General features: G+C 52.2%; 10 protein-coding genes across 10 annotated transcripts; 6 read left to right on the top strand and 4 right to left on the bottom strand.

Moving 5' to 3' along the window:
• Nucleotides 1–703: 703 nt before the first annotated feature.
• On the top strand, nucleotides 704–2772 carry N7539_000202 (acyl--CoA ligase; the record flags this gene model as incomplete). The annotated part of the gene is made up of 6 exons (XM_056929806.1): nucleotides 704–979; nucleotides 1050–1430; nucleotides 1493–1768; nucleotides 1834–1996; nucleotides 2059–2381; nucleotides 2446–2772. The coding sequence occupies 6 exons, from the start codon at nucleotides 704–706 to the stop codon at nucleotides 2770–2772; spliced, it is 1746 nt and encodes a 581-aa protein (XP_056794099.1).
• Nucleotides 2773–3495: 723 nt separating this feature from the next.
• N7539_000201 (uncharacterized protein) lies at nucleotides 3496–4632 on the top strand (the record flags this gene model as incomplete). Its single annotated transcript, XM_056929805.1, has 3 exons — nucleotides 3496–3719; nucleotides 3787–4138; nucleotides 4219–4632. The coding sequence occupies 3 exons, from the start codon at nucleotides 3496–3498 to the stop codon at nucleotides 4630–4632; spliced, it is 990 nt and encodes a 329-aa protein (XP_056794098.1).
• A 456-nt stretch (nucleotides 4633–5088) lies between these two features.
• N7539_000200 (WD40 repeat domain-containing protein) lies at nucleotides 5089–6618 on the top strand (the record flags this gene model as incomplete). The annotated part of the gene is made up of 1 exon (XM_056929804.1): nucleotides 5089–6618. The coding sequence occupies one exon, from the start codon at nucleotides 5089–5091 to the stop codon at nucleotides 6616–6618; it is 1530 nt and encodes a 509-aa protein (XP_056794097.1).
• Nucleotides 6619–7185: 567 nt separating this feature from the next.
• Nucleotides 7186–7505, bottom strand: N7539_000199 (NADH dehydrogenase [ubiquinone] 1 beta subcomplex subunit 3; the record flags this gene model as incomplete). Its single annotated transcript, XM_056929803.1, has 2 exons — nucleotides 7186–7342; nucleotides 7408–7505. The coding sequence occupies 2 exons, from the start codon at nucleotides 7503–7505 to the stop codon at nucleotides 7186–7188; spliced, it is 255 nt and encodes an 84-aa protein (XP_056794096.1).
• A 221-nt stretch (nucleotides 7506–7726) lies between these two features.
• N7539_000198 (CCR4-NOT core DEDD family RNase subunit POP2) lies at nucleotides 7727–9225 on the top strand (the record flags this gene model as incomplete). Its single annotated transcript, XM_056929802.1, has 2 exons — nucleotides 7727–8176; nucleotides 8290–9225. 2 exons carry the CDS (start codon nucleotides 7727–7729, stop codon nucleotides 9223–9225), a joined length of 1386 nt encoding a protein of 461 aa, XP_056794095.1.
• Nucleotides 9226–10344: 1119 nt separating this feature from the next.
• On the top strand, nucleotides 10345–12559 carry N7539_000197 (peroxisomal copper amine oxidase; the record flags this gene model as incomplete). The annotated part of the gene is made up of 3 exons (XM_056929801.1): nucleotides 10345–10798; nucleotides 10872–12122; nucleotides 12213–12559. 3 exons carry the CDS (start codon nucleotides 10345–10347, stop codon nucleotides 12557–12559), a joined length of 2052 nt encoding a protein of 683 aa, XP_056794094.1.
• A 630-nt stretch (nucleotides 12560–13189) lies between these two features.
• On the bottom strand, nucleotides 13190–13828 carry N7539_000196 (uncharacterized protein; the record flags this gene model as incomplete). Its single annotated transcript, XM_056929800.1, has 1 exon — nucleotides 13190–13828. One exon carries the CDS (start codon nucleotides 13826–13828, stop codon nucleotides 13190–13192), a length of 639 nt encoding a protein of 212 aa, XP_056794093.1.
• Nucleotides 13829–14599: 771 nt separating this feature from the next.
• N7539_000195 (uncharacterized protein) lies at nucleotides 14600–15683 on the bottom strand (the record flags this gene model as incomplete). The annotated part of the gene is made up of 3 exons (XM_056929799.1): nucleotides 14600–15023; nucleotides 15110–15405; nucleotides 15519–15683. The coding sequence occupies 3 exons, from the start codon at nucleotides 15681–15683 to the stop codon at nucleotides 14600–14602; spliced, it is 885 nt and encodes a 294-aa protein (XP_056794092.1).
• A 1893-nt stretch (nucleotides 15684–17576) lies between these two features.
• On the bottom strand, nucleotides 17577–18971 carry N7539_000194 (uncharacterized protein; the record flags this gene model as incomplete). The annotated part of the gene is made up of 1 exon (XM_056929798.1): nucleotides 17577–18971. One exon carries the CDS (start codon nucleotides 18969–18971, stop codon nucleotides 17577–17579), a length of 1395 nt encoding a protein of 464 aa, XP_056794091.1.
• A 1460-nt stretch (nucleotides 18972–20431) lies between these two features.
• On the top strand, nucleotides 20432–21121 carry N7539_000193 (uncharacterized protein; the record flags this gene model as incomplete). Its single annotated transcript, XM_056929797.1, has 1 exon — nucleotides 20432–21121. The coding sequence occupies one exon, from the start codon at nucleotides 20432–20434 to the stop codon at nucleotides 21119–21121; it is 690 nt and encodes a 229-aa protein (XP_056794090.1).
• Nucleotides 21122–21156: the final 35 nt, after the last annotated feature.

Raw genomic sequence — 21156 nt, 5'->3', positions numbered from 1 at the left:
CGCAGGTCAGCGGCCTTGTGTCCTTATGCTGTTCTTTGGGGCAGTCGCCTCCGAATCAGACCCTCGGTCGCCGCACATCCGAGGCACAACTGCTCTGCGAGATCACTAAACCTCCGCAGGCCCCCACCGATCCCCAGACTTTCCACACATTTGGCCGAATGAACTGGCACCAACGGCGTCATGGCCCACTCAACGGGCAGCTGCTACCAATCAAGCTACGGTGGGTGTCGTCCGTAGCTTCAGTCTCTGAGCGTATCAGAGGCTCAGCACACGTGGACCATCTCCAGCTTGTTGGAACCCTCGGTAATTCCTGGAGCGCTGCGCATTATGCGTTCCACTCGTGTGGTCTTCATCGTCTCGAGCGGAAACCGAAGCGGTAATGAGAAAGCTATTGGAGCCATGGTCGCCGCTAAAGCCGAGCTCCCCCGCCCGGCCAGCAACCGGTGATCTTTCCTGACACTGCGTCGTTCTTCTCCTCGTTTTGTTCCTGGCTTTGGCATCTTACTCTACTCGTTACAAACCCGACTACCTTACGATTCCCAATCAGTCCAGAACAACGTCCACTGGGCCCCCTACTTGGATTTCCTCCATAATTGACTTTGCGATACGATACGATTCTAGAGCGATCTCTTGAGCTGTCGAAGAGGAGCTGCAGTATAACAAGGCAATTGTGACAACACAATCCTTAGAAGAGACCGCAATCATGGTTTTCCTACCTGGTCCGCAGTATGCGCCTTTGGACCCAATTCCCGACGATATTCCCATTAGCGAGTTCATGCTCAATGAGAAGTATGGGCGCACACCACATGCGCAATCGAGGGACCCATTCACCTGTGGCTTGACCGGCAAATCTTATTCTTCGCGCGCTACTGTCGACAGAGTGGATCACTTTGCGCGCGGCCTTGCAAAGGAGCTGGGATGGGCCCCTAATCGAGGAACTGAATTTGACAAGACTGTGGGAGTGTTCAGCGTGAATACGGTGCGTGAACCTGAAGGCGGAGGGGGAGGAACGAGGGAGGAAATTATAATACTAAGATTGACCTCGATAGATCGATGCTGTGCCATTTTTCTGGGGTGTTCATCGCTTGGGTGGTGTCGTGTCACCCGCGAATGCCGCATACTCAGCCGCCGAGTTGAAGTATCAGATCTTGGATTCTGGTGCTAAAGCTCTTTTCACCTGCGTCCCACTTCTCTCAGTTGCTCTCGAGGCCGCCGCGCTCGCCGGATTGCCAAAGAACAGGGTATATCTGATGGATGTACCTGAAGCCATTATGGGAGGCGCCAAGGTCCCAAGTGGTTTCAAGACTACTGAGCAATTGGCCGAAGCAGGCAAGTCTCTCCCCTCGCTGGAGCCATTGAATTGGGGACCAGGAGAGGGAGCGCGACGAACTGCGTTCTTGTGCTACTCCAGCGGAACATCCGGTCTTCCGGTGAGTGAAGATGAGATATTACTGAATATTGTTTTCTGATTCGGTGCTGACGAACTTTGCAGAAGGGCGTGATGATTTCTCACCGCAACGTGATTGCAAACACGTTGCAGATTACCGCCTTTGAAAAGTATCACCGTGCTTCGCAACCCTTGACCAACGGCCAGCCTCTGCACACCGATGTGAGCATTGGCCTTCTGCCTCAAAGTCATATTTATGCCTTGGTCGTCATTTGTCACGCCGGTCCTTATCGCGGAGATCAAGTCGTTATTTTGCCCAAATTTGAGCTCAACGTATACCTACGAGCAATTCAACAATTCAAAATCACCAGCCTGTTTTTGGTCAGTACAAGCTCGCCTCTCGAAGCTGCCTGTCAAATGCGACAAAAAAAATTGACTTCTTTAAGGTTCCTCCGATCATTATCAATATGCTTCGCAGCCAGGACGTCTGCTCGAAGTATGACTTGAGCTCCGTGAAGACGCTCTTCACAGGAGCCGCGCCCTTGGGAATGGAGACTGCGCTTGATTTCCAGAAGGTCTACCCCAATGTTGTTATTCGTCAAGGATATGGTATGTGTTCTTTGGAAGCTTAAAAGCCATACGAGTTGCATTCTCTTACACGGGCATTCTAGGTCTCACCGAAACGTCGACTGTGGTCAGCTCGACCCTTCCTGGAGACGTCGTGCTAGGATCCTCTGGCTGCTTCCTCCCGGGAGTCGAAGCGCGCATCATGACCCCTGAAGGCGAGGAGGTCACATCCTACGATACCCCTGGCGAGCTCGTCGTGCGGTCCCCGAGCGTTGTGCTTGGCTATCTCAACAATGAAAAGGCCAACAAGGAGACCTTTGAAGATGGATGGATGCGTACTGGTGACGAGGCGGTCGTGCGAAAAGGACCCAATGACACTGAACATGTGTACATTGTTGATCGAATCAAGGAGTTGATCAAAGTCAAGGTTCGTGACGCATCACATTGTGATATTTACCGCCCAGAAATCAGATTATTGACCATCTCAATAGGGACTTCAAGTCGCACCCGCCGAGCTCGAAGCACACCTTCTCACTCACCCGGCTGTCGCCGACTGTGCCGTCATTGCTATTCCAGATGACGCGGCTGGAGAGGTACCCAAGGCCGTCGTCGTCAAGTCAGCCTCCGCAGGCTCCGACGAAGATGCGATTGAAGCCATCAAAAAGCACGTGCAAGATCACAAGGCCCGACACAAGTGGTTGAAGGGTGGTGTTCGATTTATGGATGCCATCCCCAAGAGTCCTAGTGGAAAGATCCTGCGCCGTCTTCTGCGTGATCAAGAAAAGGAAGCTCGGAGAAAGGCTGGTACCAAGCTTTGAGACGATTGATCCTACTTTCCGTTGAATTCAGTACTGCATTTGTGTTTGAATTGACCTTTGCTTGCTTTTGAAGTTCCATGTAGGACTGTCGTGAACTTGAGCGCAATATTATTACCCATAATTTTTTTTTCGTGCATCGTCTCCTCAGCTCTTGCTTATAGCCCTGATTGAGAAGCCCATGCATTAGTATGACGAAGTGCTGCGATCTAGCCGTACTTAGAGTACAAGTTTGCCGAGTTCGCGTACAGATACAGTAGATGCAGGTGCCTCATTCCTCGGTGAATGGCGGGACTGGTCACATCGAGGGAATGTTCTCCTTGTCGTTTCTAATTTGCATGAGTGATCAGCCATGAGTTCGATTAGCTCGGCATAGTCGCTCTTGATCAGCCTGTTGTTCTGGTTTTGGCTTCTCGCTCCTCAAGTCTTGCGCCAAGGCTTCCAACTTTGTGTGGTCGACGGCTTCATCAACTATTCACCAGCCCTCTTCCGGGAAGAAGAGTGGCCATAATCTACGTGGCGCTAGCCCCGCAATTCCCCCGCTAATTGAATTGACTCCATAAGCGAAGAGGAGAACCGGTGGAGCTCTGCTTTTATCCGGAATGGAACATTTGCTAAGAGAAATCGCGGAGGCAGATAACTTAAAGCCCGTCGCAGGCACATTTTCCTAGGACGGGGGAATTCAGAGAAACCTTCGGGAACTGTTGCCAGTATACGTCATCGAGAATGGCGCATCCGCCAACTGATCCTGCCTTCTTCAAGGAATTTGCGACTCACGACGTTATCTACAAGACCGTGGATAACCACGATATTCAATTATCGGTCCTGATCCCAAAAGCCCTTCTGTCGCAGACAGCCATTCCGCAAAAGAAGAGACCCGTGATTGTTCATTTCCATGGCGGGTTTCTCATAGCAGGAACTCGAACCTATTCTGACTGGTTCGCGACATGGTTTGTTTGTCGATAACGAACGACCCGTGAGACAATCCTTTTCACATAGACTAATCTTACATGTCAGGCTGGTTGAGTTGGCCCTCTCTAGAGGAGCAATTTTAGTGACTCCGGACTATCGGTTACTGCCCGAATCCACTGGTCGGGACATCCTTTCGGATTTGAACGACTTCTGGTCATGGATAAAAATTGATCTGGCCTCGAACGTCTCGACTGTTCATCCATCATCCACTATCCAGCCTGATCTTGACAAGGTCATGGTCATGGGAGGAAGTGCCGGTGGCTATCTGGCTGCACAAAGCATGCTGTTGCATCCTGAGATCCATCCCTCTGCCGTCGTCTTGGTATACCCAATGGTCCATCTTCGAGATCGTTTCTGGAACGAAAAGTACGAAAAGCCGATGTACGGCACAACTCTAGTAAGTGCAGCTCAGTGAGACCTTTGCGCTATCGCATACTTGCAGTACTGATTTTGGTCGACTGTTATCCATAATCGAAGCTTCCCTATGAGCCAGTCGAGGAACATCTCCGCAACCTCCCCGATGGAGCGATCGTTAGTAACGACAAAGACCTGGACAAAGGTCTGGGCTCATCGCGGTCCGAGATGGCCCTGCGAATCGTTCAAAACGGTCGATTCTTGGACTTCTTGGGTACGGACTCCAACTTATTCCCATTGGAGAACATCTCACGTGCGACGACTATGCCACCATTTGTTTGGATATATCATGGAAGGCAGGATTCGGCTGTACCGTACTATGGCAGCGAGCGATTTGTTGAGGAACTTCGTCGTCATAAGCCAGATGTCAAGGTTCGCTTCGAAGGACATGATGGGGACCATGGATTCGATGCTGGGTTGACCATCTCTGAGGGCTGGATGAAGGACAGTATAGCAGAACTCAGCCAATACTGGTGACGATGTAAAGGAGCCACGAAAGAAATGACCGAATGATGGTCACTGTGTTTTCTCATCAATACCAAGGCGATCTCGAAGTCACTCAGGTGATTAAAAGTTGCCGAAAATCAGATTATCTGACTTCCGTTCATTCGCTCGAGCGTGCGTGCCCACCTGGACTGTTGCGAGCGCAGGTGAGGCGGGCATCTGATAAGAAACCGATAAGAAGATAAGAGGCTGTTTGCACTGTTTGCCGATCGCGGGATGCGGATTTCTAAGCGGGGAGTTGGAACAGACGGGAAAAAAAAAGATTAAGCGTCAGCCCAGATATTCCGCCACATGAGACAATAAATTTATCTGCGGCCAATTCTCACTTGCTGTGTCTGCAATCATCCAAGTCTAGACCTGATTGTTTACCCGGGGCTTTTGTCATCACTTCTTCGACCACACCGAAAACTGTCTGTTCATCGTTCAGCCATGGCTTCTCAAGATCCTCATCGGGATGCCCAAGATGCATACATCGAGGCGGATGAAGCCGAGGAGATCTTCAACCGGGATGAGGACCAGCCCATGGAGTCTGATGGCGAAGATGAGGACCAACAGATGACATTCGATGAGGAGCTTACCTTCCAAAATGACTCTGCGGCACACTTTGACCTACACAACGACTCCATCTTCTGCATCGCGCAGCACCCCATTCACAACAATATCGTCCTGACTGGCGCAGGTGACGACACTGCTTATATTTACGACTCAACGCCTCCCGAGAAGCCGGTCCTCCCTCAGAGCTATGAATCAAACCCGCAGCCGCGCGAGCGCAAGTCACAAGTTTCAGTGGCCAAGCTTGATGGGCATACTGATACCGTCAATGCGGTCGCTTTCACAGAGCCGGCGGGAGAATATGCCCTGACGGCTGGTCTTGATGGCAAGCTTCGTGTGTGGCGGGATACGTCTGCCAGGAATCGGGGCGAAGCTTGGGAATTTGTTGCCGAGGCTCAAGAAGTGGAGGAAATCAATTGGGTCGCGGTCTGCCCTTATCAGCAGGGCAATGAAGAGAAACGCAATGTGGTTGCCATCGGAGCCAACGACGGTAGTGCGTGGGTCTTCCGTATCGACGCCTCAGATTCTCAGCCGATCTCGATGGTCCAGACTTTCTTCCAGCATACCGCGTCCTGTACTGCTGGTGCCTGGACTCCAGATGGAAACTTGCTGGCGACCATCTCCGAGGACGGGAGCTTCTACGTGCACGATGTCTTTGGAGCCGCCGCTGCGGCTGGGATCTCCGGATCCCCCGGTACCAACGTCCTCGTGGGTTTGACTGCTGAGGATCAGCGTTTCGCTGTGGAAGGCGGTCTCTACTCGATCGCCATTTCACCTGGTGGTGGTATTGCTGCGGTAGGTGGTGCTGAGGGTCACATCAAGATTGTCGGTCTGCCGCGACTCGCTACTGGGCCCCAAGCTGCCAAGGGAAAGGGCTCTCAGGGCGCAACTGCCTCTGCCGCTGGTACTATTTTGGCCGACTTGCAGGCACAGTCAGACGGTATTGAGACCTTGTCGTTCTCGCAGCCTCCATTGACCCTCCTGGCCGCTGGCTCGGTCGATGGTTCCATTGCCCTCTACGATGCCGCCCATCGCTTTGCGGTTCGGCGACACATCCGGGAAGCCCACGAGGGTGCTGCGGTGGTCAAAGTCGAATTCCTTGCTAGCCGCCCGCCAGCTGGGCCTGCTCGTCCGGGCCTCCCCGCAGCTGCCGCAGCTGCCGGCCAGGGACGCCCGTATCTCCTCACCTCAGTCGGCCTGGACGGAGTTGTTCGCCGATGGGACGCCCGTGGTGGAACTACCGCGGCCGCTCAAGGCCTACTGAAGGAATGGAAGGGCCACATGGGTGCTTCTGAGAATGAAGATGGAGAGCAGGCTGGCGGTATCATGGGTTTCGTCCAGGGCTTTGATGGCAAGCGTATCGTCACCGCTGGTGATGATGGCATCTCATTGGTCTTTGAGGAGTAGGCCGTTTCTGTCATATAGTCCACTTTTTCTCGTCTTGTTGTTGTTGCCTTACAGGGCGCTTTATGATATCATGTTTCGCTGTATAGAGGGCGCTTCCGAGGCCCAATGCGGTCAATAGTCGGGAGTCTCCATCCTGAAATCAAAACAGTCAATGATCACTGAAATACTACATCATTTCAGACTTCGCACGCAAGCCATTAGCTAATGATATGACCCGAATCCGTGGGTAAGGAACGAAAGAAAAAGAAAAAGATCTGTAATAATTGAACAAAGGCTATGTACATCCGATCAGTAAACTCCGAGATAAGAGCTCGCAATGGTCGTCCTCTATTGTAGAAAGGTGAAGATGATCTGGGAGAAGTCTCGGACTGTGAATCATGCATTCGATTGACAGCAGCCCTGCTACTGCCGCCATATTGGTAACCCAGCCTGGTTATGACTCGGGGAACTGGAAAGGGTGATTCAAGTGGGTGGGTTGAGGGTATCGGTTCTCAGGTTTCAGATTGCTCATGGACCGTCCGTTATCGCAAACGCCATGTTTATGCGCAGGATTTCGCCAGGTCTCGTCTAGTGATGGCCGTCATCGTGGTGGTGATCGTCCTTGAGGAACAGGTGCTCATAAGCGCAGTAGGCCGTGAATGCGACGGTGGCGATTCCAAGGCCGGGGAACAGGCCCTTGAAACGGTTCCAACGAGTGAATGGGCCAGTGTAGCGCCAGGCCTCACTAGAAAAGATAATTAGATCAAGTCTCGGATTTCCCTTCAAACAACAGTTAGACGGAGAGCGTACTTGCGAACCCATGGATCCCGCTTGGCGTAGACTGAGTTAGGGGAGGCCGCCGCCTTGAATTGGGCCATATCGAAGCCAGTGGGATTGCGAGCAGGCATGATTGCGATTGAATGAGGGTATTAAACGAAATCAAAGAGGCGTAGGACAGCGCAGTCAATCGCAAGTAAGGCCACAGAAAGCGAAGGGACGTGAAGCCGGAGCGGTGCGCTCGGCAGAACGCACACACGCTATGCCTGATTCGGATGAGGATAGCTCTCCCGCCTTCGAGGCTTGAAACTAACCTCTCCAATGAATGCGCACATCGTCAGCTCATCTCAATATGCCACCTCCTCCTGGTCGATTTGGGCCCCAGGCTCTAGGTGCTCCTTACAATCTGCAACAAACTCATTTACAAACTCAACATACCTCTCACACTCCATCTACCAACACCGCACTTCCTCCTCCCTCACTCGGTGGCCACCCTGGTTTCGCCGGTAACCCGAACACGAATATGAATCCTTTCACGTTAACGAGCGCTGGCGTATCGAACGGCATGTCAGTGGCCGATGGCGGAGGTACTGGGCTTGCCAGTCATGCTGCGCAGATGGGTTTCGCCCGTGGCGCCCAAATGCAGCAACAACAACTTACCCAAGGACACGACGGTCGGTTGACACTCGACGCAAAGGCTGGCGCGGTCAAGACTCGGATTCGCGACGTATGGAAGCATAATCTGGCCCACGAAATGGCTGTCTTGAGGCAGCTTGTCGACAAGTACCCGTACATCAGCATGGTAAGGCTTCGGCGCATCACTCCGCTTCACGTGGATGAGATCCATTACCATTGGGATCGATGCCCTCACGCCGCTATGGACACTTGGGCTGATCACTTATCACATCGTTAAAGGACACAGAGTTCCCCGGGATCGTTGCGCGCCCAATCGGCTCATTCACCAACAAGGCGGACTACCACTACCAGACTCTCCGCTGTAACGTGGACCTCTTGAAAATGATTCAATTGGGTATCACGCTCTTCAATGAGGATGGAGAAGTCCCGCCCGCTGTTCCTACCGACGCAAATGGTCAGCCGCACGCCAATGCGATGCTTCCCGCACCATGCACGTGGCAATTTAATTTCCGGTTCTCTTTGGAAGGAGACATGTACGCGCAAGAGTCAACGACAATGTTGGCAAAGTCTGGCATTGACTTCAACATGCATGAGAAGAATGGAATTGATCCCTTCGAATTTGGATCGTTACTGATCAGTTCAGGTCTGGTGCTGCTAGATGATGTGCATTGGGTCTCCTTCCATTCCGGTTACGACTTCGGGTACTTGATGAAGATTATGCTCTGCTCAGCGCTGCCGGAGAACGAGGAGGAGTTCCACCAACTTCTCAATATCTTTTTCCCTTCTCTGTACGACATCAAGTATCTCATGAAGCACGCCGGTCGCAATCAAGCGGTCAATGACTCTCCGCTCACCCAAGCCGCCGCCCAGATTCTTGCCAACCTTGGTCAAAAGTCAGGCCTTCAGGATATCGCCGATGAGCTTGGTGTCAAGAGGATTGGCATCGCCCATCAGGCTGGGTCCGATTCGTTGGTGACGGGCGAGATTTACTGGAAAATGCGCCAGTTGGTCTTTGGGGGGAAGATTGATGAGAGCAAGTACTCAGGTCAAATCTGGGGCTTGAATGGTCAAATGCCGGCGATGAATTACGCTCTGGCACAACAAACACCGAACTTGAACGGTGCGACCATTTATTCTGCGGCCGGTACACCCGGCACTCCCAACAACTCCCAGACGCCTCAACATCATTCTGGCTACCACACGCCCGGTCGGTAGATAATGAGTTACGAATGACGCGACTGATCTTGGGAGAGCTGGACGCTACGAATTTGATGCATGTACATAGGCACTTGGCTTCGGTGCTTGTTTTCTTTCAATCTCTTCTGGGCATTATCTTCTCTTGCCTGTTGCTTTTGCATAGATCCTTTCTGCTTTTCACACTGGGATCTCTCTGTGCGCACGCCGCAGAAGGTGTTTCATATCAGGCGTATTGGGAGGGTGCACGGTGTTTTCTATCTCCATTCTCTTCTGCCATACAGTGATTATTATCTTGAACTTTGCTGTCTCGGTTCTTTTTCTTTGGCCCGCTAATGTCAGTATCTAAACTCATTGCCGAGGCGTCCAGGGTAATCGAGACTGTGGTTTTCTTCCTTGAGGGTTCTTTTTCTCATACTACTTTGATCGACATGCTTATTAGAATGGCTCGTGCAGGCAAGGTTGTCCATAGCGAATTCCCCAATATGGACTATTCTTTGATTTGAATTTGTCTCTAAGATCTATGGGTGTTGAGCACTTGTGTGTTTGGGTTTGTTTGTTAGGATGTCAGCCCTGGTCAGTCATCGTGTAGGACTACCTAGCTGAGACTACCCGAGGGGGGTGCGTCACCCTGATAATGATTGCTTGGTGGATTAACTGGTAGTTATGTACAACTGTACATGCAACTCCTTCCTGTCTGATAAGCGGAGACAGTCCAACTATTTTTCATGCTGAACGGGATGTGAGCCAACTGTGTTCTGCTCAGCATCATGCACATGCCGCTACTGCTATCTACTCCGGATATCGGATCTTATCAGTCAGCAAGGATCGGGTTGCCGTTTCGAGAAATTAAAGACGTGGGGCTCTGGAGACGCTAGGCCTGATTAAGCAAAGGGATCCGGCCTCCGCAAATGCTGCTCCTCTCTTATCGAACCGATCTACAACAACGTGGTCAACGAAAGCTTGGAGCTTAAAGCATTTTGTACATAAAGAAGACATGTCATCGCGTCTCAGTGACTTGTGTTGATTTTCTCTTTCAATTTTAATCTCAAAGGCTTGACCTCCACTGCTCAGAGGGGGATACTTCTTCTCCTCTCACCCGACGATATATTTTTTTTACTGGAATACCTCTGAGGCAGAATGGTCTCTGATCGATTGACGCAGTTGGCCCACCAGGTCACTGCGACAGCTGCACCTCCACATCCATTTGACCCTCTTTCCACTGCGGAGATTGAAGCTACTGTAAACATCATTCGAAAAGAGCATGGCCCTCTTCATTACAATGCCATTACTTTGTATGAGCCTCGAAAGGCCGAAATGATGGCCTGGGTAGCCAAACCAGAAAATGCACCTCGGCCAGCTCGAAAAGCCGACGTCGTGGCGATTGCACCGGGCGGCAAGGTGTATGACGGCGTGGTCGATTTGGACAACAATGAGATTGCGGAATGGAATCACACACCTGATGTTCAGCCGTTGATCACTATGGAGGACCTTCAGGAGGTCGAGCATGTGGTGCGCAAGGATTTCAAAGTCATTGAGCAATGCGGCATTGTCGGTATTCCGGCCGAAGATATGCATAAAGTGTACTGTGATCGTGAGTACTCATCTGATATCATTCAGCATGTTGAGAGGCACGGCACATTAGAGCCCAGCTAATAGAACCACAGCATGGACAATTGGCTACGATGAGAGATTCGGCAGTACAGTTCGTCTTCAGCAGGCCTTGATGTACTACAGGCCACACCCCGACGACTCCCAATACACTTATCCTCTTGACTTTTGCCCAATTTACAATGCGGAAACTCGCGAGATCATCCATATCGACATTCCCCTTGTGCGTCGACCCATCAACAAGGCCCCTCCTAACAATTATCATCCTGCCGCTATTGAGAAAGAGGGCGGCTATCGGAAGGACATCAAGCCAATCCACATCACTCAGCCAGACGGTGTCTCTTTCGTGGTCAATGGAAGAATGATTGAATGGCAAAACTGGAACATCCACGTCGGATTCAATTATCGCGAGGGCATTGTTCTAAACAACATTACTTTCAATGACAAGGGAAACGTCCGACCAATCTTCTGGCGCCTCTCGGTAGCGGAGATGGTCGTCCCCTATGGAAATCCCGAACATCCTCACCAGCGAAAGCACGCATTCGACCTTGGTGAGTACGGCGGTGGATACATGACCAACAGTCTCTCTCTGGGATGCGACTGCAAGGGTGCCATCCACTATATGGACGCCGCGTTTGTCAACCGAGCAGGTGCAGCTACCACGATCAAGAACGCGATCTGCATCCACGAGGAAGATGCCGGGATTCTGTTCAAGCATACCGATTTCCGCGATGACTCGGTCGTCGTGACTCGCGGCCGCAAGCTCATCATCTCCCACATCTTCACTGCAGCCAACTACGAGTACTGCGTCTACTGGATCTTCCACCAGGATGGAACCGTTCAACTGGAAATAAAATTGACCGGCATTCTCAATACCTACGCCATGAATGCAGGCGAGGACACCCACGGCTGGGGCACTGAAGTCTACCCCGGTGTCAACGCTCACAATCACCAGCATCTGTTCTGTCTTCGCGTGGATCCGAACATCGACGGGCCTGACAACACCGTCTTCCAAGTAGACGCTGTCCGAGGACCAGGTGAAGTCGGAAGCCTCGAAAACAAATATGGCAACGCTTTCTACGCGAAGAAGACCAAATTCACGACTCCGCGCGAAGCCATGTCCGACTACGACGGCTCGACCAGCCGCACATGGGATATGGCTAATACCAATAAACTCAACTCCCACAGCAAGCAGCCAGTATCCTACAAACTCGTCAGTCGGGATGTACCTCCCCTCCTGCCCAAAGAGGGAAGTCTTGTCTGGAAACGAGCTGGTTTTGCCCGCCACGCAATTCACGTCACGAAATGTAAGTAACCTCATCTTCATTTCCACCAGAATATCTCGTCTGCTCGTCATGGTAAACAAAACGAATCATGTCTGACATCTCTCGTTCCAGATTCCGACGATCAAATTCACCCTGCTGGCCGTCACGTTCCTCAAACTTCAGGCGAGCCCTCTCAGGGTATTCCCGCCTGGATCGAATCCGCCGGCTCCGACTCCTCCATCGACAACACAGACGTGGTGCTCTGGCATACCTTCGGACTGACGCACTTCCCTGCACCAGAAGATTATCCCATCATGCCGGCTGAGCCCATGACGCTTTTGCTTCGACCGCGGCATTTCTTCGACCGGAACCCTGTGCTGGATGTCCCACCGAGCTATGCGCGCACACCCAGTCAAATTGCGTCTGGATCTGGAGCTTGCGGGTGCACGAAGAATGACGGATCTAGCATTTTGGTTTAAAAGAGGAAGGAATTCAAGGGAATTGGCGAGAGAGTGGCTGGGTCAAGTTGGCTCTTCAGTGACTACTTCTGATCCCTTGTTTTACGATTCTTGAAAGGATATGTCGATAGTAGCGTCCCTGCTTTCTGTTGGCAACTTCGACAGATCCAAAAGATTGTTCTCGAAGAAATATCTTGTGGTCAACGCGTAGTGAGTCTGAGTCGATACATGCCCTCTCAGTCACCCAAGCTTCGGGATTTCGTCCAAGGGACGTATGTAACCCGACGTTCATATTCGACAGCATTGACTCCGAATTAGGTGCTTTTGACTCGGTCAGCAAAGAGGAGATACTCGCGAGTACGAGGATGACAATTTTGCCTACGACAAGTTCGGTTGAATAATTGAGCAAAGTGTGGGAATCTATTGACAAGCAAGCTAATAGATCAAAACGAGATGTTAAATGAACGCCACCAAATAAACAGAAGGGAATCATCAAGTCCGACCAACGTCAGGAGAGAAAGGACCGGAAGCAGCTAGCATATATGATCGAAAAAGCATATCCAGAGCACGACAATGCCAAAGAGACCTTCAAAATCTCAAAGATCGAGAGTCAAAACAGGGACACACCCCCGTGGCAACCAACTTCCACTTCTAATCCGCCCTCTGCAACGCAGCCTCTACATCCCCCAACAACTGCACCAATTCCCTCCCACCCTCACTCTCCCTACCCTCGATCTCAATCCCCTTGAGCAAGAACGTCTTGGCCTCTGTGTATCGACCCATCTCCGCCAAGCACTTGGACAAGCGCCACCACGCCTTCACATTGCCCACGGGCTTCGAGTCCACACTCGCCTTTGCGTCGCACAATCCCTCCGGCCAGGCCCGCATCCCCAGATGCGCCTGGGCCCGATTCCCATACAGACCGGCGAGTTCTTCGCGGGCCAGCGTTACGGGCTCCCAGCCCGGCCGGGAAACGGCCATTTCGATGGCGAGTGTGTAGAGGCGGATGGCGTCGGCGTAGTTGGACTTGCGGTAGGCGGCATTGCCTGAGTCGCGGAGCTTGGTTATCTGTGCACTGCGCTTGGGATTCACGGGGAGAGGAGGGGGAGGGATGTTGGGAGAATCGAGGCTGATGAGGGATCGGTGAAGATCGTTGAGTTCAGTGAGTTCGGCGGTGATGGCGGCCTTTTGGGAGGCGGTTTGGGATGATGATGGGAGGAGGGAGATGGCTTTTGTGCTGGGGTCCATGTATAGTGGGTATTCGTTGAAGATGTCGATTTCAGAAGCCATGGTGCAGTGCGTGAGTGGACTTGGTAGTCCGAGTCTCAAGAGCTGGAGATTTAGGTGTGGATTGGAAGCTAGAGAGAGTCAGTGTCGGTAAAGATTGGGAATCTCAGATAGGTAGGACATCACTGGTTCTAAAGAACACTAAGTGCACTCTTTAGCCATGACGATTGGACATACCGGTCAGGAATCTTGTAAATTAGACTCAACCCAATTTGAAATCTCGGTCGGGCCTCAAAGCAAGTGTTGTTTCTTAAATTAATCTGGTGATTGCAGCACAGACCGGGGAAAGAGCGCAAGCTGTCCACATCAATGCATCGTATCGAAGGCGGTGGCAGAACGTAAATCTGCCGTTGTTTCAGATTTCTGCCGGGCAATCTGGCCCAACTGGCCGCGGATGGTGAAGACGCCAATTGAGGAGGGCTTGTCAGTCATTGGAACTTCAAGAAATGGTATCATTCAAAAGCTTTCTATCTCGACAATCATCATTTTGGCCACAATATCTCCGTCAAACTCTCATCAATGATGCGTCACATAGAACATGTGAACAGAGACCCTCGACATCGTCCGGGGATCAATACAAATGTAGAAATCGTCAATAAAGTATGCGCCAGCCAACACCATTTCGTAGTCATGACCAGCAAACAGGCGAAAGAGCATAAGCAGGGAGATTTGCGAGAGCAAAGTTGGGGGGTATTCGTATGCCGACTATTCATTGCGGTCACGATCATCACATCCGACAATTCCTCCTTCAACAGAACTTGATCCCGCGGCGTTCTACCGACCATAGCCACTCGTGGAAGCGCCAAATTCAGATGGCGGGGCATAGTGTTGCCCGTGAGCACCGCCATAGCCGGTGCTGTTGTAGTCATGAAGCACACTGCTGGTCGTAGGGCCTGTAGGATCATAGGCGCCATGCAGGGCGCTCCGGCCGTGGGCATTGCCAATGTCGTCCACCTCGCTCTGCTGCAATAAGGCATAGTCCTCATCTCGGTCGCTGGCAGATGGCATACCCAAGCCCGAACGACCCGAGCGGAAATCGTCCTCGTCCTCCTCAAAGTCATGGGCCGGGTTTGATGAGAAGGCTGCCTTGCTCTGGGCAGCGAAGGTGGGATCGGATACCGCATCGGGAAGGGTACCCGTGCGGCGGAAGTGCATCACATTGCGAAGAGACATCCACGAAGTCACGGCAAACAAAACACTAGTAGCAGGATCAGGAGGATTAGTTGAAAGTTGTCCACTCGAATGGGAATCGCATCCGCGGCGGGAAAGAGAGGGTTCACGAACAAGATGATCACTCCAACAATCGTGATACCTGTGCTGACATTGCATTTGCTGGCACTGCCATATGCCCAGTTGTCGCAACCAGTCTTATTCGTAGCCTTGTTCTTGCTGTTGTCGCTCGACTTGCCAATACTTTTGCCCTGCGCAACATAGGAAGCCACGCTGACCCAGGCACTGAACCAGAATACGGCCCACAGCATATCGACTGTCGCAAAGGCATATACATTTCCGAATCGACGGGCGCGGGGCCACATGGGTACCGCAGCGAGATATATGAGTGCCGGGATGCTGATCCAACACTATGGCCAATCGTAGTATTAGCTGCCATGCTTCGCGATATCCTCAGACCGCGCGCCCTTGGAGGCAGACAACTGCAGAGTGTTTCAATGCGCAGCGCAGGATGAGAACTCACCAAAAGCCAGTACCATACTGTACGGCCGTCAATCCCATCGCCCTTTGTCCAGACGGCGATGGTCATCGCCCAGGCAATGAAAATGACAAAGGCCTGCACAAAATGGATGATATTTTTAGTCCTCCCCATATTCCCACCCGTGGCTCGGGGCATTCGAAGTTGCATGATGGCGGGCAGTTGGGTGTCGAGCTGCCAAGGGCAATGCAAAGATGCAAGGGTGTGGTTTCAGCCCGGAGAGATGCGCCGGCTGAGAGCTGCGGAGGTGCCGAGCGGGGAGACAAGACCGTACGGGAAATGCGGGACCTGAAATAGGAACTTTGCTTTTGAGGTCAGGATAGAGATAGGTTCCTCAGCAGCGAAGTCGCGTCGATGGCCCAAAAATGACGGCAGGAATGTCTGGAGTTATGTTCGGGAGAAGTTGACAGGCGGAGTGCCACGGTCGGAAGGTTGTTCGAATTGGAAAGATTGCCTGGCGGGCCTCTTCTGGGGTTTGCCTAACGACGTCAATTGGGGTTGGTGCTGTCCACACGCTGCCTTGGCAGCAACGGCCAAACGACCCAGCTTCAGATTGTCTTACCTCGTTGGGGAAAAGTTGAACGGAGATTGGGAACTCGTGAATTCGTAGACACGGCACAAGGAGAAGATGAGATGAATGACGGATGCTCCTGAGCTTGAGGTGCCCCGAATATGTGCTGTGCTGGTTCTGGGCCTGATGATCATCGCCCAGGCGACAGCCCGTCGCCGTCGGCTGTTGTTCTATTTTCAGCCCATTTCAGCCACGCCCGGCGCATTGCCACGGCCCACTTTCACGTCTGTGGTCTTTCACTGCTAGGCAGTAGGCTGTAGTAGACTAGTAGTACTAGGAGTACAGTACCATCTTGGAGGTACACGACACTGCTTCCTTTCGCTCGATGTATATATGGTACGCCTAGTGCGAATTTTGAAAAAAAAAGGCCTTTGTTGCTCTCAAATGAGAGTCGTTGATAATCAAGTACGCGATCTTATGTTTGATAGAGTTTCTCCCTCGGTGCTACGTGGTTTGCATGGCCAGGACCAGCTGTTGCCTAGTGTTGAGAGGATTGGAGGTTTTCCCCTGCGTGGGCAGGTTTTCCCTTCTTCATCTCCCCAACCCGTTCCGATCTCGTGCTGCTTCCTGTGCCTTTAGACCGCTGTAGGTCTCACAATGTTAAATTCAGGGAAGGCCGTGTCGGTCGCAAAAGGCGATGGATAATATGGCTAGCTCCATCTGCTCCAAAACATGGATCAGGTAGGAAATATGGTACTCGTGCGACACAAAAAATGGGTATCAAAGCTCGAAGACGCACATGGCATCAAGAATGTTGCTTCAAGCACTGAGTTTCTACATCAAGTGTACGGTGGGATACTTCGATCATTCACGACCAACAAGCACCTTGTCCAGTGACGCTTCTTACGTGCATGAGCTGGCACAATGCATTGCAAGGTGGACAGACACAGATGTTTTTGGTCTCCCTCTCTCTCTTTCTCTCTCTCTCTCTCTCTCTCTCTCTCTCTCTCTCTCTCTCTCTCTCTCTCTCTCTCTCTCTCTCTCTCTCTCTCTCTCTCTCTCTCTCTCCCTCCTCTCTCTCTGCGACACAGCAGTCTGCTCTGTTTAGATGATCCATAACGGATGACTGCCTCGGAGTTGCTCGTGTTTGCGGGGTGTTTCAGATCTGATGTGTCACGGTTGCGAGATAGTATACTCTTGAACCAGAGGGTTGCCACATTCAACTCATCGCTTCTCCTAATGAGCCAAATTTTCTCATGGCAACGATGTAGAAGTCATGGAAGAGAGCCCTTTTGTGATCAACGCTGTGTAAAAAGACCCCAATATTGCATAGACTGAAACATCAACCTCTCGTCTACTGAAACTGTCGCAAGTGGCACGTATACTTTGTTGTCTAACTCCAGCCTGAGGTCGATGAATTGCACAAGTGCTGCATAGAAAAGTATTGCTGCAGGGCCAGCCGTCTGGACGAAGATCTCGCCCAGCGAGACCATTCCTATGAGTCTCGTATGTCGAGTTTGGTCTTATGAGAATCATGATCTTGTCACTATCGCGTCGATGGATGAGACACGGCGTCCGATGAGGGTTCTAACTTGCTTCGCAAGCGTCCAGAGCTCACACAGGGGTCGATAGACGTGCAAATCCCACCACCAAGGGAGAGGATCTTCAGCTGATAGGTCTGTATTCTTCCAGAAGAGATACGGACCGATCTCGATTTGGAACCGTTCCTGGAATCTCTCCTGGTCATCATGCGCACGCAGAATGCATGTAAGACACCACTCGGCCAGAACGTCTAGTGATTGTGCTCCGAAAATCCATGGGTCACGCGAGTCTGACTGTGTTATCGGTCCCTCGAGGACCAAGACAGGTCTCAGAACGGCAAGGTAGCCCTCAGTAGGCCATTGTGTATGACGCACAATCTTCTCTGCAGCTCGAGCGCCAGAAACGCAGTCGGAAACGTATAGTAAGTAACGAACAGATGTGGGCTCGATCTCCTCGTCGACCAGGAATTTCACGGATAAATGTCCCGTCATTCGTTCGCCCTCTTGTGAGGTCATTTGCTGGATGATGCGGAGCGCCCTGCTCGCCAGCGCCTGATGCAGATGCAAGGCTTTCTGGTGATACGCCCACCTCTCCTCTGTCCACAAATGATAGGAGAAGACACGACCACGAATGACCAGAAAGTCGGCCCATAACACGCCCAGTCGAGTCTGCTGATCCATTGTCCACGGGGAGTCCTTCGAAATGGACAATTCGCTGACCGTGGTGTAAGTGCTGCTAAGTGTTCGCCCTGGTAGAGTGATGCCACGTCTTTTCGCACGTGGGCCGATTTCTCGTATAATGTATGATTTAGTCGGTGCGCCGTTCAGAATTCTATGGACCGAGTCGCGAGAATTCACCTGATAATGCCTGGGGACTGGGATGTGTTTGCTGAGCAGGAACTCTCGAAATGATTGCTTGTCGCTGAGAAGGGCAGTCATCTCGGGGTCGAAAGTGATGCTTTTGCAGGCGGTACGACTCTCCACGACCTGTTTGACAGCGGCATCTTCCGCGGGGGAGCATTTCGGCGAGCAGGGGATCCATATGGCGACCTCCTCACGAAGTACAATGTCCAAAATCTGCGAAACATAGCGGTCTTTCGACACCTGGTAATATGCGGCGACGGACTTTGACATACCACCGCCTGGGCGAATGGGCAGATAGGGATCGACTACATCAACGCCCACTATCCGAAAGCCACGTTCGCGCCATGTTCGAGCCAGAACTAGGCCAGTCGTGGTTTCAATTCCTGATATCAAGATCGTTTCGTGTTCGATCTCTCGGTGGGGGATCGGTGTGCCCCCCACTGCTGCACGAGCACGGGGAAACACGAGGAGCAGAATGAAAATGACGGTGTCGATAACGATGAACAAGGCCGACAGCAACATCCTTGCCAGGGGCCAGATGATAGAAGACATGCCCTCTGTCCAAGCTCTGCCTTTTTGAGATTTTGCGGGCGAAGGTGAAGTGCCCTCGTAGCACCGCCGGTGTCTCTTAGGCAGACAAGAGAGGCGGGGCATTGGCTGCAACACCGTCATGGCACATCACAGCCCTATCTGCCTTAGAGATGTCAACAATCTTTCAAGTTGACAGGTAGCTGCAGACTTGAGCGGTCTACCTGAGTCGTACGTACGCAAGGGAGAGATACGAGAGAGAGAGACAGAGAGAGGGAGAGTAGTATGTGTGAGTACTGTGGTTGTTGGTGGAGAGAGTGACGATCGGCTCCAGCCACCGCATATTGCTTGACGATGGTCAATGGCTACGACATGGGAGGCAGACGCATTGATCGGTCGACTTATGCAGGTGGCGACTGCTGTCTCGTGCAATGAAAGCTTGGGTGCCTTTTTATTTTGTTTGGTGTGCAGTTGTCTGACGAGTTTGTCAAGGAGCTTTGGGTCTTCCAGCCCTCACTGGGGTTGACAGATGATCTGACTGTCCACTGAGATTAGCTCCTCACGCGGGCACACACCACTGTCATACTCATAGATCAGTGTGGCATCTCGTCTGTCCCACCTCTTCCCCGCTTCAAGTCTCCGATCAAAGTCTCTGGAGACGATCCTCCGTACGGTCGGGCGTCCAATCGAACCTCCTCGGTCCAACGACTCCACGATGGGACATCAGAGCATCGCAAGCCGTCGCTATTTTTGGAGCGCATCGCCACGACTCACTGCTGGGTAGTGCTGGGATCAAGGGAGCTCTGAGATCAGTAGCTTGACCAGTTGGTATTGTCAAGCTATCATCGGCTCTACTCATCTTGACATCATGATGAATAGAGGTAAAGCCTCACTTTCACTACTAGAGTGACTCCAAATTCGCAAGGCTTGTGTTGGAAGTACAGAGTACACCAGTACAGCCCTGGGTATCTACATACACAAATCATCAGACGGATGTCCTCCCAGAGCTCTCTTGCGGTGGCAAGCAAAGGTACCCGGACCTGGCCCTGGCCCACTCAGCTGCCTCCCAGGGTCTGCGGTGACATGCACCGGGACCAGGATAGACCTCTTGTTGTCCAGCGCAGCTCGTGCAGTTGACCTTTTGAGTTCGGTCATGGGAAGCCTAAAGATCGAATCGGACGGCAATTCAGGGTAGGCTTGGGCCTCTTTTGTCCCTGAATAGAACGTCTTTTCCTGAATGACAGCCGGCGCTGAGCAAACCGTTCAGGGGCGGGGTAGGGTATTTAATTCATCCCTTGATCCAGGGGCTACGAGGACGATGGATGAGATCTGTACTCTTTCCTGAACATCGTGAACACTTTCCTGAACCTGAACTGCGGTTTCCTGATCGACACATCAACAACGGAACTCATTCCCGGCAGTAGCGGGCGGGCTGGAATTTCACCTAAAGCACCATGACCGATCTTCTCAGCTTGCCCAATGAGGTGCTGCTCTTGATCGCCGGTCACTTGGCCTGGCAGCGAGACATCCATCGGTTGGCGCAGACCAACTCTCGTCTGTACAATTTGCTCGATCGCCATCTATACAGATACAACGCGGAGAGGGACCATAGCTCCGCTCTCTTGTGGGGGGCCGAACGAGGACGCGAGGCGACGGTGCGTAAAGCTCTGAGTGAAGGAGCCAACGTGCAAGCCCGATCCGAGGGCAATCGGACGCCTCTTTCGTGGGCGGCCAACAACGGCCATACCGAGATTGTGCAATTACTTCTTCGTTCAGAGGGCGTCAATCCAGATCATCCCACCTACGGCGGAGAGACACCGTTGGTCCTTGCCGCCTGGAACGGCCACGAAGAGGTCGTCCGGCTGCTTCTCGCGACACCGGGCGTCGACCCGAACTTCCAAACTGCCAGAGGCGAGACCCCCTTGTCCCTGGCCGCGTACCGCGGACATACTGGAATAGTCAAACGATTGCTCGACACGGGTTGCGTGGATCCGTATGCGCAGAATTTCCGAGGGGAGACGCCGTTGACTCTGGCGACTGGAACGGGAAGACACGAGGTGATGAAAATGCTGCTGAACCTACAGAGCCACGGGTTCAGCAGCAAGGTCTCCGACCCTGGACGATGGAAGATTGTGGCGTGTTGAGGAACAAACTTCGCACCGTCGAATAGGTTCAAAGC

Source organism: Penicillium diatomitis, assembly GCF_028827545.1.
Source record: "Penicillium diatomitis strain IBT 30728 chromosome Unknown utg000001l_segment0_segment0, whole genome shotgun sequence".
Classification (NCBI taxonomy): Eukaryota; Fungi; Ascomycota; class Eurotiomycetes; order Eurotiales; family Aspergillaceae; genus Penicillium; species Penicillium diatomitis.
The sequence above is the reverse complement of the archived record's forward strand: the minus strand, read 5'-3'. Positions and strand labels throughout refer to the sequence as shown.